A 16296-nucleotide genomic window follows, 5' to 3' on the forward strand; every position below is an offset into this window, starting at 1 on the left:
TTCTCTCCCTCCCCGTCTCTTCTTCCTCCTCAAATCATAGATTTCCAGAATAGAAAGATGCCTCAAGTGTCATCAAATTCAACCCTTCCCATCATCTACTTTCTAGATGTGTTATGTTGATCAAGTTGTATAACTCTCTGAGCTCCATTGTTCATATTTTAAGAACAGAGATGATGATACCTACCTGGGGGGTTGTGGTGAGAATTTGTTGGAATCATGGCTGAGACATGCCCATCCCCATGCCTGGCACATAGTAGATACTCACTAAATAATCATGACAGTCCCACTCACTAAACAGGACTGTCATGATTATTTATAGGACATTGGTGTTCTTCTTAAAGTTTATACCGGCCGGGCGCGGTGGCTCATGCCTGTAATCCCAGCACTTTGGGAGACTGGGGCACGTGGATCACTTGAAGTCAGGAGTTTGAGACCAGCCTGGCCAACATGGCAAAACCTTGTCTCTACTGAAAATACAAAATTTGGCTGGGTGTGGTGGCGGGCGCCTGTAATCCCAGCTACTTGGGAGGCTGAGGCAGGAGACTCTCTTGGACCTGGAAGGCAGAGGTTGTAGTGAGCTGACATCATGCCACCACACTCCAGCCTGGGTGACAAAGTGAGACTCTGTCTCAAAAAGAAAGTTTATACCAATATTCATGCCATTTTATGAGAAAATATAGTCTCTTTGGAGGGTGTTTACTAAGTGGTGCATTATTCTTAGTATTTGGACTAGTTTTCCCTTACTTGTAGTAGACTTTTATTGATAACTGTATTAAAGGATTTCTTGAGCAAATCACTTTTTCTTACTGAAATTCAGTTTCTTCGCCTGCAACATGTGTGAGATAATCTCTCCGCATCCTGCCTCAAGAGCTGGCATAAGTGTTTGTGACCAAGGGAAGGAGTCTTATTCCTGGAAAGAGGTGCTATGCCTGCTTGCCTGTGTATCTCAGTGTGTGCACATGTGTGTCTGTTGTCACAGGGGACTGGACTCAGTTTTGTGTGTGTCTATCTCTGACCTGGGAGTTTCTAGACCATGGGAGAAAATTGCATGTTGGGGTCCTAACAGCTGCCGGCATGGAGCTTTGCCCTGTGCAGGGGCTCAGACTGTTCTTGTGGGTTTGTGTGCACGGGGGTAATCCACACATGTGTGTGGATGTTGATTCCTCAGTGTGGCCCCTGCACCCTACTCTCAGCAATGTCTCTCACCTCTCACTGTCTCTCCTTAGTGGGAGAGAAAGGGATCCGTTTAAAAATGAACCTGTGCTCATTTTTTCTCTTTCCAGATGTGATCCTCAAGGTGGTGGACAACAGAAAGAAACAGGAGTTGTTGTCCTACAAAATCCCCATCAAGTACCTGCGTGTCTTCCACCCCTACCACTTTGAGCTGGTGAAGGTGAGTCAGAGGCCTGGGGAAGCATGGGGAAAGCAGGTGGGAACCACCTTGAATGTCCCCAGCTATTCCCTCGGAGCAGCCCTGAGCATCCCACACCCACCCACAGCATGACAAGTCTAGGACCATGTGGGGCTCAGGAAACATAGCTCCTGGTACATACACAGGAATGATGTCTACAAGAATTTGGAATTCTCCAAATTCATCTCTGTAAAACAGCTGATTATTATAGGACAACTGCCACATTAAGTGGATATACCAATTAAAGATAGATTTTGATTACATAAATGTTAAAAGAGCGGATCTAAAAATCAAAGAAACACGATATTTACAGACTACCTGCTGCTTCCAGGCCCTGTGCTAGACATTTCACACCCCCTCTCAGATCCTTAAGGTAAATTACATTTTGCAGACATGAGACTGGGACCTGGGGAGAAAAATCTCCTCCTCCTGGGTCACAGAGCAAGTGAGCGGCAGAGTTGAGGGTGAGCCCAGGTCATGCTGTCTCCCAAGCCAGTTCCTTCTGAGCTGCCTCCACATGCTGCCTTGGCCAGAAGGCCCAGGAGAGTTGGGGGGTACACGGAATAAAGCATTCCCTAGAATGCACCCCTGGAATGAGCAACTGGGTCCAAGCCATTGACTGAGGGGCCTGAGGCTCCTCACTCCAAGGTTGGGCCTCCCAGGCCAGACCCCTGCCTGTCCTCCCTCCTACTGCTGAGAGGTAAGGGGTAGAATTCACTCTCTCATTGCTCAAGGACTTATGAAGCACCTACTATGTGCCAGGTAGTGAGCCAGAGATGAGCAGAAGCATCACATTCCCCTCCCCAGTGTGCATTCCAGACCCTGATAGTGGTTGAGAGTAAAGAACAATGTGGAGCCAGACTGTTGGGGGTCCTAGCCCAAGTTTGTTGCCTCTTAGCTGGATACCCATGGAAGCCACTTAACCCCCAGGCCTGCATCCTCACTGGCAAAGCTGGCACAGTCGTTTTGAGGATCCCATGCAATGATAGGCAAGGTTCCTGGCACACAGTATGTACTCAGTTTGGTCAGTTCCCCTCCCCCATCCCTCCTCCGGGCTAGCACTGAACTTTCTTCTAAGCAATTCTTCAATCGTGGCACCAGGGGGCTTTACCTTCCCTTAGGCCCCATGAGGAACCCCAATCCCAGGGCTTCAGGATGGGCCATGCAGGGAAGTAAAAGAGAGATGCGCTACTCACCCTGGGAGACTCAGCACTTGAGCTGTAATTCTGGGGCATCACCCAGGCCCCCTGGCTGTCTGTTCACTTACAACCCAGGCCTTGTTATCACATCTTTACTGGAAAGCAGACAGGCAGTGGTCCTTGTAAGGGTGATGAAATATTCAAATGGAAAAGGGAAGATTTATTATATTGATCTCCTTGGAAGGGCTCACAGGGACCATGAGCTTTAATTATCAGCTCGGAGCCCCAGCGGAGCAATGCCAAGTGATTGTCTGCAGAGGGCTGGATTTATGGCCAGGATCTGCCCCTTAGACACTCTCCTTCCTCTGTGTCTTCTGCCCCAACCCTGTCTCCAGCCCACCGAGTCTGGGAAAGCCGATGAAGCAACTGCCAAGACCCAATTGTACGCAACAGTCGTTCGGAAGAGCAGCTTCATCCCCCGCTACATCGGCTGCAACCACATGGCTCTGGAGGTACCAGGGCTGGGGCCCTCTGGGGTGGTGGGTGGGGTGGGAAAGGGTCAAGCTTTGAGCATGCCCCACTCCTTGCCCGTAGCCCCCTCTGGCTGACCTGAGGGTGTGGAGCAGAGATGTCAAGAATGGAAAAAGCAACCAGGCCTTTCAAAAATAGCAAAAGGAGTTTGTGAAGACAAGCCCTTTGGCAGGGATGACAAGGATGAAGATGCTCAAGCCTCTTCTTCCCTCTCTGCCTTGGAGGTGGGGGCAGGGGCTCAGCCACACCGCTGCTCCTGATGTACCGTCTCTGTGCTGCAGTGGGGAGAGCCTCCCAGAGCCTGTCTCCCCGAATCTTATGCTAGGGGTAGGGGAGAAGCCCCGTGCTCCCCTTTTGCCCACAGCCCAGCAGCTTCCTGTTCTATTCTTCCCCTCCTGGGATAGTGCCTTGGCCCCCAAGCAAAAGCTTAGGGCCTCCTTGAGCTTTCCTTCAGTACCATGTCTAAAGAGTTTGACTGGTCTGGAGATCAGGTATTTAGTTTATTCATTCATTTATTCATCCAGCAACTATTTACAGAGCCTCTTCCATTAGCCAGGACAGGGCTGGGCCCACCTTGGGCCTGGCCACTGCCCCTTGACCCATCACCATCCAGCCCCTAGGCCAATTAGCAGCTTTGGGAGGAACTCTTGATGCTCAAAGCAGACAGGATGCAGGGACCTGGCCCCTCTCCCATTCCTCCCCGCTTTCAAACTGCCCATGGGTGACAGATTCAAATTCAGCTATGGCCTGAGTATGATCAGGGTGGGAGCCACAGGACCCAAGCTCTGAGCTTCCACCTACCCAAACATGGCTGATCTGTTCCTATCCTTCCCACCCCCCCTACTTCCCACCAGCACCGTGAGCCTGGCAGGGAAGGAAGCATTCTTTTGCCTTCTTTCACAGCCAGGGACACTGAGACCCAAGGGGAGTATGGTATGGGAGCCAAAACTCCTAACCCACATTTCTACTCCCCCACAGCCACCCCTCTGATGCCAGCACGTCAGACCTACAGGCGTCCTCTGCTCCCTGCCACCTTCTATCATGCCCTTTCATGAGGACAGCCAGCAATTCACACACAAAGAACAAGGAAGAGGGGCAACAGCCTGGCCTTGCTGTCCCCAGGCCGCATCCCACAGGGAGGGGGCCACATCCCCAAGACACAGGCAGAACTTCAGGGCTGCTGTGGAGCTGCCCCACCCCACCCAGCCCTCTGACTTGCCTGGTAGAGTGGTAGAGTGGTAGAGTGGGGGCCTTCTCTGGCCCACAGCACCCTGCCCACTCTTCTGCCCCAGCACAGATGCCCTCTCCATCTGTGCAATGGGTATGGCCACAGAGCAGCTGCCTGCTCCTGATGATGAGTGCGTGGCGGGAGCAGGAACTTCTGCTGTTTCCCAGGCTGTCATGAGCGGTGTACTTGGGCAGCTGTCTCATTCACACCTGATCAGACTCCACACAGAACAGGTGCAAATTAGCTGCCACCACCCCCTTTTCAGCTTTACACCTGCTGGGGAGCCTGTGAGCAATAGGGCCTGCCAGCCACCAGTGAAATCCCTCAGCCCCAGACCCCAGACCCATCCAATGTGTGAAATGTACCATCAGAGATTCAATCCTTTGAATGTGGTGAAGGGATTCTGTTCCAGAGCCCTCAGTGAGAGCTGCGAGGCCCTAAGGACTATTATACGTGCCCATCAGCTCACACCTGTGTGGGGTTAGAGGTGGGACAACCAGCTGAGATGGGTATTGAAAGAGGAGCCTAAAAGGAGGGTGCGGAGGGAGAAAAGGGAGAATGATCCAGAACAAGCCTCACTCCTGGGCCCTCTCCTCCCATTGAAAGTCAGAGCTAGAAACTCAGGGGAGATTATAGTTCAACTCTTCCACGCACAAGTGGGGAAACAGGCCCAGAGTGGAGCAGGAACTGGCCAATGTGACCCGGCTGGAGTGAATGGCTGAGCTGGAATATACCAGTGAGGACCTCTTCCCACCCTAAGCTGTACCTGAGGCAGAGTCCGTCAGCTGTGTCCAGAGCCCCTTCCTCTTCCTGCTTCTCTTCCCATCAGCACCATAGAACTAGGATCCCACACATCCCCTAAGACCCTCACCCAAACCACTGCCTGCCTTCTCCCCTTCTTCCTCTTGGGTCTTTCTGTTTCTCTGTCTCTTCTTCTTTCATGCTCACAAACACAAGAAGGGTAAACCTTTTCCTCCACTGTTCCCCTCTTTTCTCCTTCACTCATATGATCCTCTTTTTTTTTTTTTTTTGAGATGGAGTCTTGCTCTGTCACCCAGGCTAGAGTGCAGTGGCGTGACCTCAACTCACTGCAACCTCTGCCTCCCAGGTTCAAGCAATTCTCCTGCCTCAGCCTCCCAAGTAGCTGGGATTACAGGCATGTGCCACCACGCCCAGCTAATTTTTTTGTATTTTGAGTAGAGACAGGGTTTCACCATATTGGCCAGGCTGGTCTCGAACTCCTGGCCTTGTGATCCGCCAGCCTCGGCCTCCCAAAGTGCTGGGATTACAGGTGTGAGCTATCACGCCTGGCTCATATGATCCTCATTTATCCACAAACAGATATTGAGCTCTTTTCCATGCCAGGCACTTTTGTTAAAACCTAGGATGACAACCGTGAATGAGACAGACATGGTCCCTGCTCATGTGGAGCTTGGGATCTAGCCAAATAGACAGAAAATAAACAAGAAATAAATTAGAATAAACATAAGCTATGATGAGTGCTATGGCAAAGGGAATCCAGCAACTGAGATCGGGAGGACAGGGTGGGCTACTTTATTAAGAATGGTCACGGGAAGTTTCTCAGAGATGGTGACGTTTAAGCTACAGGATGAGAAGGAGCCAGCCACGATGGGTTGGTGGGAGCTGCGGGGAGTCTGGGTAGAGGGATCAGCATATGCAAAGACCCTGTGGCAGAAATAAGAGAGGTGTGTGGCAGGAGTAAAAGAGTCTGGAGCAAGAAGACAGGGACTGGGGGCCTGCCGGGAGACGAGGCAGAGGGGCTTGCGGGGTGTCGGGCAGGGAGGTAACATGACCCCATTCATTTTTAACAAGAGCACTTTTGCCATCATGTGTCAAATTGCCTGGGAAAGAGGATGGATTAGGGAAAGGAACAGAAGCAGAGAGACTAGTGAGGAGGCAGAGGAATCAAAGGTGCAAGAGGAATGAGAGCTGAGTGGAAGGTGGGTGAGGGCTGAGGGAGAGTGGGAGCCATTGGTGGATATGGGGTGAGGGTCAGGGTCCGGGAGACCCGGGCCTCTTAGGCTGGCAGCAGAGGTGCATGGGGACAGACTCTCTGTCTCCCCTGTCTGCCTTCCAGTGTCCCCCAGGCCCAGGCTAAGCAGGGGGTCAGCGAGGGTTGGAGCAAGGTGACGCTGTCCACTCTTGCTTTGTAGCCTCCTGTTGGGACCCCGCTCTGCTCTCTGAAAGCTGCGCCAATAGAAGCCTGGAGGAGAGGAGAGGGCAGTCAGGACTGGGAGGCAGGGAAGCCCTTAGGGGGTGAGAGAGGACTTAGGAGGGAACAACCAAGGGCGGTCAGGGGAGTGACAACTGGGATCTGATGAAGACAGAGGAGCCCAGAGATGCGGATGCTATGATCCTGTTCCAAACCAGTACTTCCTGGGGAAACCAGCAAGGCAGGAGAGCAGGCACCAGGGTGAGCAGTGGAGCAGGCACCAGGGTGATGGGTACCAGGGAGGCAAGGGGAGACTGGCTGTGGCCACTGATCTCAGGAAGTTCAGCATGGTCGGAGAAACTAGACCTGGGCTTCCTGTCTTCAGTTTATAAAGTGCTGTCTCACAAATGATCTAATCAGAGACCCCTCACAGCCCTGGGAGGAGCCTCATTTGACTGACAAAAACCAAGGAGCTGGAACACCTAGCCCTACCCCTGGCCCTACCCCTCCCCAGGAGCCAGTGGAGGGGCTGAGGTTAGAACACAACCTCCCTTCCCAGGCCCCAACTCTCATCGCACCCTTTCTCCCCAAAGAAACTAGTGTAAGAGATCCATTGGTAAATCCCAGGACAGAAAGCAGGAGCAGTTGCCTCAGCTAGGCAGAGAAGGCTTCCTGAGGGAGGGCAGCCTGGTGCAAAGCAAGAACCGAGTAAGGCAGGGAACAGGGAGGAGAAGGTGTCAAGTGTGGAGGCAGCCGTGAGATCACGGATGGGGAAAAAGAGGGTGGGCAGTCTGGCTGGCTGTCTCTGGAAGGTCCCAAGGCCACATGGTGTTCACCTGCCTCCTCTCTTCTCCTTTCCAGATCTTTCTCCGGCGAGTCAATGAGCCCCTGGCCAACAACCCCAACCCCATAGTGGTGATTGCCCGGGTGGTTCCCAACTACAAGGAATTCAAGTGAGTGGGGCCCAGGAGGACCTGGGTGAGGAGGGCAGAGCAGAGGGCAGAGGAGGGGGTGAGGCTGGCATTGCTGCCATGGGCTGATTCCAGGACCTCCGGCAACCCCTCTTCCCCTAAGGCCCTTCAAGCCTCTCCACTGGGTCTGAGGTCCCAGTAAGCTTCCTGCAGCAGACCATGCCTTTCTTTCCCCAGGGAGAGCCCAGGCCCCTGGAAAGGGGCAGCTCAGTCCTCTCCTGAGAGCAGGCTGGAGGGCAGTGGTGGGGATGAGTGCCGATACCAGGCCTAACAGCTAGAGAGTGTGGGTATGACAACAAGAGGGGTCCTCATTCCCTGCTCAGGGCACCTCAGCCCCTCCAACCGGCCTCCCTGCCTCACACCCATCACCTCTCCACTCCCCCTCCCACTCTAGCTCAGGGCCACAGGCTCCAGCCAGTGGTTGGCCCCAAAGGCCATCTTGGAACTTCACAGCCTTTAGCCCTGCTGGGCGGAGTCTACTTCCTCCTCATCCTGAAGGTCTCCCTGGCCCCAGCCACAACTCATCCCCTCCTCCCCTAGACCTCCTTTTGAGTCTGTTGGAGTCACAGTCCTCAGGAGGAGATTCAAACTTTGCCACACAGTGGGAAATTCCCTATGAACGTGTGCTGTCTGCCATAGCACCGACTCCTGGCAGTCAGGGTCTGTCTCGGTCACTTTCAACTGGCCCTGATGGCCCAAGATGACTCCCCTACTTCTCTGTATCTCCTATTGAGTTTTTATGACTTATGAAGCCCCCTTGCTTGTTGGAGGAAGGAAGATGACTGATGCACGCCCAGCCCAGTGGTCCCCACTGGTCATGTGGTCCAGGCCCAAACTAAGCAGGGTCCCTGCAACTCCCTTCTCCTGCATCAACCCAGAGTCAAAGCGGGGACCCTGGGCTGCCAGGCTCAGGTGCAGAACCCAGAGCACTGACCCTGTCTCCCTGCCTCCCCAGGGTCAGCCAGGCCAACAGGGACCTGGCCTCCGTGGGGCTGCCCATCACCCCACTCTCCTTCCCTATCCCGTCCGTGATGAACTTTGATGTGCCTCGCGTCAGCCAGAATGGATGCCCTCAGGTATGTCTCCTCCCCAGTGGTTCCAGCTTCCTGTAACTCCCACACACAGTCACTGTTCACTCACTCAGTGAGTCAGTCAGCAGTTCCCTTGACTATTGAGTAAGAGTTGACTGAATCCCACGGCATACCCATGGCTGCGCTCGCCTGTGTGGCAGAGAAACTGCCCTCCAGGAACTCTTGGTCTGGTGAAGATGGGAGTCACGTGGGTGAAAAAGTTGAACATCAACACAAGATAATGTATAATCTAATAACAAACTGGGGGGGCCTGTCAGGGCTATCACATCAGAGGAGAGAAGTTACAAAAGGACAAATGTATGATTCCACTTATATGGGATACCTAGAATAGGAAAATTCAGAGTCAATGTAGAACAATGGCTACAGGGGCTGGGGAAAGGGAAGAATGGGGAGTTACAGGTCATGAGTACATAGTTTCTGTTTCGAGTGATGAAGAGTCCTGGAAATAGATAGTGGTGATGGTTACACAACAATATAAACAAATGAATGCATTTAACATCACTGAACTGTACACTTAAAAATGGCTACGATGGTGGATGTTGTGTTATGTATATTTTAACCCAGTAAAAAAAATTTTTTTTGAGACAGAGCTTTGCTCTTGTCTCCCAGGCTGGAGTGCAGTGGCACAATCTTGGCTCACTGCAACCTCTGCCTCCCGGGTTCAAGCAATTCTCCTGCCTCAGCCTCTCAAGTAGCTGGGCTTATAGGCACATGCCACCATGCCTGACTAATTTTTATCTTTTCAGTAGAGACGGGGTTTCATCATGTCGGCCAGGCTGGTCTCGAACTCCTGACCTCAGGTGATCCACCCGCTTTGGCCTCCCAAAAGGCTGGGATTACAGGCATGAGCCACTGCGCCCAGCAAAAAAAAAAAAAAAAAAAAAAAAAAAAACCCTCCTTTTAATCAGAGGAGAGGGATGTAAAGCCTGGATTAGGGAAGGCAGTCTTGAATTTTTTTTTTTTTTTTTTTTTTTTTTTTTTTGAGAGAGTCTTGCTCTTGTTGCCCAGGCTGGAGTGCAGTGGCACCATCTTGGCTCACTGCAACCTCCGCCTCCCAGGTTCAAGCGATTCTCCTGCCTCAGCCTCCCAAGTAGCTGGGATTACTGGCACCCGCCACCATGCTCAGCTAATTTTTGTATTTTTAGTAGAGATGGAGTTTCACCATGTTGGCCAGGCTGGTCTCGAACTCCTGACCTTGTGACCTGCCCACCTCGGCCTCCCAAAGTGCTGGAATTACAGGAGTGAGCCACCGCACTCGGCGGGTAGTCTTGAATTTTTGACAGAGGAAGGGTTGGTACAGGTTGGGCACAGCAATAGCACAAGTGTGAGGTGGAGACATGCAGGCTGTGACGCATGTCAGGGCGGACAGGAGGGCCATGTGTTTGAGTATGAGGTTGGGGGCGGGTGCACGCACAGACCATGGCTAGGTTCAGGGGAATAGCCAGATTGGTCTCTTCTCATTATCTGCGCTTCACTGCCAACTTGCCCTACACAATGGTCCCAACATTCCTAGGGGCCTTGGAGGACAGAGGGATTTTTGGAGGTCCCTCCTATTGTCTGCCCACCAGTGCTCATGTCTGGCATAGCAAAAATAGAACAAGACACCCCTTTGGAACCCAGGCTTCATTTAAAGGCAAAGACATTTGAAGAAGGCTCAGACATGGGGTAGAGTGATGGTGGTGGGGAGGAGTGGGACAAAGGGGGACCCTGGGGACAGAGGCTTCAAACCCAAACCAATCCTTTGCCTGATTTCCCCAGAGTTACCTCACACATGGCCCTGCATTTGCCCAGAAAATTAAGAACCAATCAGCAGGCTGTCCCAAGGGGCAAGAGGCACTGCCTGCTTTAATGAGTGCGCCCCCTCCCACCCCCAGGCTTTCTCTGGCTGCCTTTGCTGCCTAACTAGTCTGGGTGGGAGAGGTGCCACTCACTACGGAGACTTGTTCCCAATGCCTTTTGCATGTGTGGGACCCGGTCCAGCAATGGCAGGACACCTGTTGAACATCACCCAACCCCATGGCAGCTGGTCCAGGTTGGGAATTTGCTGTCAGCCGGCACAGAGGTGCCCAGGTTCAGCAGTGAGAGAACAGGAGCAGGCTGCTGTGGTAAGGAGGGGTAGGGATTGCCCAGGCAGAGCCCTACCTGGAGGGGCACCAGTCAGCAGCCTGAGCTCAGACTTCACACAGACCCCTGCCCTGTCCCCTTTGAGTGTCAGTCCCCTCATCTCTACAGTTGAGGGAGTGGGATTGGACTTGGTAATTTCTAGGGCCTGCCCTCTCTGACATCTTGGGGGGCTGTGATTTCTTACCAACTGTCACCGTGCAAAAGCACTGTTTGACCTGGGTTTGACCCCAGCTCTGTGACTTACTGGTTGCATGACCTTTCGTAAGCTGCTCCTTTCTCCAGACTCATTGATTCCAATCTGTTAGGAGAACTCAAAGGATAATCTTTGCAAAGTGTCCAGGCCCAGGGTCCAAGGTAAATGGGTTCCACTCTTAACAGAGCTGTACCTCCCCTAGTGCCAGTGTCCCCTCTGAGGCCAGCCTCACCACGGCCCTTTTCACATCTGGCTCCAAGTAACAGAAACCCCAACTTGGATCGGCTAAATACTAAGTATATTTATTGTCACACACCACATCAACTCATGACATAGAATGCTGCCAGAATTGGTGGATGCTCAGGTTCAGAAGCGTCCTCGAGGTCGCAGGATCTTTCCAACACCCCGAATTACCATCTTCAGCTGGCTAACGGCTCATGGGGGCACTTCACCCAGATAGAATGAAAGACCAGCAGATAAGAGGCAGCCTCTCTCTTTTTTTTTTTTTTTTGCGACCAAGTCTCTGTCCCCCAGGCTGGAGTGCAGTGGCGCGATCCTGGCTCACACTGCAACCTCTGCCTCCCGGGTTCAAGCAATTCTCCTGCCTCAGCCTCCCAAGTATCTGGGATTACAGGCGAGCGCCACCACGCCCAGCTAATTTTGTATATTTAGTAGAGATAGGGTTTCACCATGTTAGCCAGGCTGATCTTGAACTCCCGACCTCTGGTGATCCGCCTGCCTTGGCCTCCCGAAGTGCTGGAATTACGGGCCTGAGGCACCGTGCTCAGCCGCAGCCTCTGTTCTTGCAGGTGGTTTTAAAGAGCAACTGGAAACCAACCTTACCCAGCCATCCCTCAGCAGACCTCCTTCCTGTCTGATTGGCCAGGATTGGGTTACATGCACTTCCCTGAGCCAATCACTAAGGAGGGGTGTGGCTCTGCCTTGCCGGTATAAATGTGGAAGGTTATGGAGGCGGAGCCACCCGAACCCAAGGGCCATCTGCTGGCGATGAGGCAAGGAGGGGCATGGTGGTAGGTTTGGTGGCCCTCAGTAGAGCCTGGTGATGATGGCAAAGCCTGAACTGGTGAGTTAAGGGGTAGATGGCCTGTCGGACTTCACCTGGTCCAGCCTGCTGGAACCAACATAGGGTGGGCCGTGTAAGTTACTCCTACCCCAGCACCTTGGAAGGGGCCCATTGCCCAACAAGCTGCTCCTGTTGTTCTGGTCTCCTACAGAGCTGGAGTGGAGCTCCGGAGCCATGTGTGCCCACCACCATCCCCTCCTCTCTCAGCCCCACAGCTGGCCTGTCCCCAACCTCTCCTGGGGCCCCTTCCATCCCCACAGACCCTGCCCTACTGCTGGCCTCCCCTCAGACCCCTGCCATCCATTCTCTGAGGAGCAGCCAGGGCATCCCCTGCCTAGCCTTTCCCCTGGGCCCCCCGTCGCTATCACGACAAGGCAAAGTCCCACTCTCAGCCAGGTCCACAGGCCCTGTGCCCTCCAGCCTCCTGGCTTATGGCTCCAGCTCTTACAGGCATTCTGCAGCCCCACTGGACGACTTGCTGTTCTCCACACCCACACTGCCTCTTCCCACCTCCAGCCTCCACCTCTGTTGCACTCGCAGCCTGGAATGGCCTTCTTCTTCCTTACCTGCTGCCCTTGTCCTTCAGGTCCTCCCTGAGAAATGGGGTCAGAAGTCATGGCTTTCTCCTCGCACACCCCAGCTCCCACAACCACAGCTTGCTTAGGACTCTACATGTTTGTGTGTGTGTGTCTGTCTGTCCCCTATCCTCCTGGATGATAGTGGGCTACAGGGTCGGGAGCAGAGTCTGGCTCTAGCAGCACCCCACCGGCATCTGGCATGGAGAAGTCCCCCAGAGTCAACATTTGCTGAGTTCAGTGAAGCTGAACTTTCATCTTAATAGCAAAACATCCATTGTCTCCTTTAACCTTACAACAGGCTTTCAAAGTGAGGAGTTTGAGGCATATCCCCATGGGATGATGGGAAAAGTAGGTCCCAAAGAGGAGAAGGGACTTGAAGGCCACACGGCAAGGTTGAGGCAGACCCAGGCCCAGAGCCAGGGAGTTCTAGCTCCCTAGAGACCCCAGCCCAGCATCTGCTCCCAGCAGCTACTCCTCCAGATGGCGGCCACTATGCCTGGGCAGAGCAGGCAGAGGTGGATGTGGGTGGGCCCAGGGGAAATGAGGTTTCGGGCTTGGAGGGGCCATGGAATGAAGGCTCTGTCCCCAGGGGAAGCAGGTCTGCCTCCATGGCTGGGGGTTAATGGCTTTGCTGAAGATCACAGCTGAGGGTTAATGACATTCTGTAATTCCACTACCGCTGTGGCCCTTCCCATTAGCATCTGCAGGAGATGCCTGCCTCTCCCCGCCCCCACCCTGCACACACATCAGCCACAGCACTCTCACCAGGGCTCTGGCCTCAGACTGCAGGTCTTCTAACTTTGAGTTCCCACCACTCCTGCCTGAACATGCACAAGAGAGGCTGACCCTCCCTCCCCAGTCCTAGGTCTGAAGGGATCTTTCCTAGGTGACTTGCCCTGGGAAACTACTCAGGGAAAGGGCTGTTCCTTATTGGGCAGGCAGCCACTCACCACCTCTGGCTTCATAGGCTCCATTTAGACACATGAATAGGTCCCAGAAAGGGCAGCTAGCATCTACTAAATAACCCTCTTCCAGGGTAGGAGCAAGGTATGGGCGGCAGGGGACTGAGTCACAGGTGCCCCAATGCCTGGCAGACAGTCCTAGCCACGTGGAGTTTTCTGCACCCAGGAGAATGGGGTGACTCTGGGAGGGACATGGTTTGGGGATCAATCTTGAAAGATCACTCCCAAGCCCCACAGAACTCACAACCAACTTCTCTCACCAGACCTGTTGGCCAAGCTCCCATAAGAAGTGGTATGCTCCCATCATTGCAGTCTCTGTTCAGGTGTCCAGGGCACCCTAGCCCTGCAGTGATTGCAACCCATCTCCCCAGGGGCAGGGGCAGACACAGCTGAGCCTCGGGCTGGGCCTGGACAAACCAGGCCCATTAGTGTGACGGTCGTCAGCACCCTGCCACTGTGGGGAAGTGGACCTACGCTGATATTTCATGATCCTGCATCAATAACTCCTGGAGCCGCAGTGCATTTGTGCTGACCTTTTCGAGCAATGACTGATTCCTGCGGGGGAGCAGGAGGTGGGAGCGGCTGCTACCGTTGCTGACAGCCCCTGGCTGGGGAACAGAGGCAACGCAGCCACTTGGTGGGTCTGTAGCAACGACCCACAGCCCCGCCCTGTGCTGGGACCCTGCAGGGCTGCCGGCTGGGAGTTACAGGCCGATGGCCATCTCCCATCTCCCACCTTCTGGCCTTGGCAGATGCTGGGCCTCCCCCTGGAGTCTCTCCTCATTCCAGGCGTCCTCTGCACAGGGTGTGCTCAGTGCCACTCCACATTTTTGCTTGTGCTGTTTTCCCATCCTGAAGACCTTTATCCCTGTCTTCACCCAGCCAGACCTTCCTTCAGAGCCTTTCTCTGGTTCTGCTTCCTTTAAGGAGGCTTTTCTGACCACCCATGGGAATATTTCATATAGCTCTCTTATTGGGCAGTGCTACAGTTAATACTGTCTTGTTTCATTGTTTAAATCATACCCATGTGTGTGCCCTAACTGCTGGCCTAGGGTGCCATCAAGTCCCCCGAGTGCCCACTGGCCCACACTGCGGGCACACGGAGGCTCTGTAGTCTGCAGAGATGTCTTGGCCTCTGCAAGGGGCTGGGGAAACTGTGTGGGAAAGAGAGGGGCTGGGGAAACTGTGTGGGAAAGAGAGGCGCTGGTGACACAGACAGAGGTCATGTCTAACTTGGCATCTGTGACACCACCAGCCATGGGTGTGAACACGGGTACAACACTTTAGGAAAACAGTTTACCAATAATGAATGAGGTGTCCTAAAATACACATGTCCTATAACCCAGCAATTCTATTTTAGGTAGTTGTACTAAGGAAGTAATTTGCGACATGAAGATATGTAGCAGAGAACGTTCAATGCAGTGTTATTATAGGGAAAAATGGGAAGGAAGAAATCAGGGCACTTGGACATGACAGAATATCCTGAAGTTACTCAAGTCATGGGTAACGAGTTTTCTGTTGTGGATATGCTTAGGTTTTACCGGCAGATGAAAAATGCAGGATGCTAGAATAGTGATTATACACAAAATATAGACAGAAAAAAACTAGGAAGAAGCACAGTTTTATGAATTATTGTGTTTATCATAGGAACACAGGAGGTGTTTTTCTTCTTCCTATTTTTCTGCATTTTCCCAAATGTATTTATTACATGTGTGTTGCATTTATTTATTTATTTATTTAGAGATGGAGTTTCACTCTGTCACCCAGGCTGGAGTGCAGTGGTGCGATCTCAGCTCACTGCAACCTCTGCCCCCAGGGGTTCAGGCAGTTCTCCTGCCTCAGCCTCCTGGGTAGCTGGGATTATAGGAGTCCCCCATCACGCCTAGCTAATTTTTGTATTTTTAGTAGAGACGGGGTTTTGCCATGTTGGCCAGGTTGGTCTTGAACTCCTGACTTCAAGTGATCCACTTGCCTTGGCCTACCAAAGTGCTGGGATTACAGGTGTGAGCCACCGCGCCCGGCCAGCTTGCTTTTATATTGGGAGAAAGATTTGTGACAAATATAGATACACACAACCAAATATCTGAGTATGCCTTGATTTGGGAGAAGCTGTGGCCCCCACCACCTGCTCCTACCCTCTCCCTCCAGCTGTCCAAGCCTGGGGGACCCCCAGAGCAGCCCCTATGGAATCAATCCTTCCTCTTCCAAGGCCGAGATGGAGCTACCAACTTCTCAGAAGACACAGCCCTGGTGCTGGAGTACTACTCCTCAACTTCAAGTACGTGACCCCTGGTGCCTCGCCAGGGTGGCCATGCCTCAGGAGATTTGTATTATGAAAGGGTGTTCAGACCATCCCACCTCTGCCTCCCACAGGGATGGATGGTTCCCAGGTGCCCAGGCAGCTTCCTAGTGCAGGCAGAGGAGAGCTGGCTGCATTCCTTGTTCACAGGCCAGGACACGTGGGCCTGTCCCATACTAGGTCTTAGCCTCAAGCTTTGTTTTATTGCACCCATCAGTGATGGGGGAGGGCTGGAGCCCTCGGAACTCACAGAGAGGGGTGAGGGAGATGGGCTTCAGAGACCAGCTGATCCACAGTCTTCTGCACTGTGGGATTGAAGCCCCCAAAGGGTGGAGACGAGGCTGATGTATATAAATTCTGACACACAGAGTACATTTAGAGTTGGCTTTGAGTTCACAAAGCCCTGAAGATGAGAAGAGGATGTATGTGCAGGGAAAGGCCAGGAGGCAGGAAAGCAGGTAGCGGGAGACAGGAGGACTGGATGTCAGATATTAAAGGATGGGGCTGAGGTG

At 53.0% G+C, this 16296-nt stretch overlaps 1 protein-coding gene across 13 annotated transcripts in view; it reads left to right on the forward strand.

Annotated features, from left to right (window-relative positions):
- CCDC33 (coiled-coil domain containing 33) overlaps positions 1-16296 on the forward strand; it is a 100434-nt gene that overhangs the window by 28859 nt on the left and 55279 nt on the right. For 12 of the 13 annotated variants that reach the window (XR_008494241.1, XR_008494242.1, XM_054452027.1 and 9 more), the window contains exons 4-8: positions 1284-1393; positions 2946-3062; positions 7344-7435; positions 8409-8529; positions 15634-15763. Coding sequence is in view for 11 of the 13 variants with exons in the window: in XM_054452027.1 (XP_054308002.1) it covers positions 1284-1393; positions 2946-3062; positions 7344-7435; positions 8409-8529; positions 15634-15763 (570 nt within the window). In the remaining 2 variants the exon portion in view is untranslated. The remainder of the gene's footprint in view (positions 1-1283; positions 1394-2945; positions 3063-7343; positions 7436-8408; positions 8530-15633; positions 15764-16296) is intronic. The other variant, XM_054452035.1, reaches the window with a different exon arrangement.

This window comes from Pongo pygmaeus, chromosome 16 (assembly GCF_028885625.2).
Source record: "Pongo pygmaeus isolate AG05252 chromosome 16, NHGRI_mPonPyg2-v2.0_pri, whole genome shotgun sequence".
NCBI classification, from domain to species: Eukaryota; Metazoa; Chordata; class Mammalia; order Primates; family Hominidae; genus Pongo; species Pongo pygmaeus.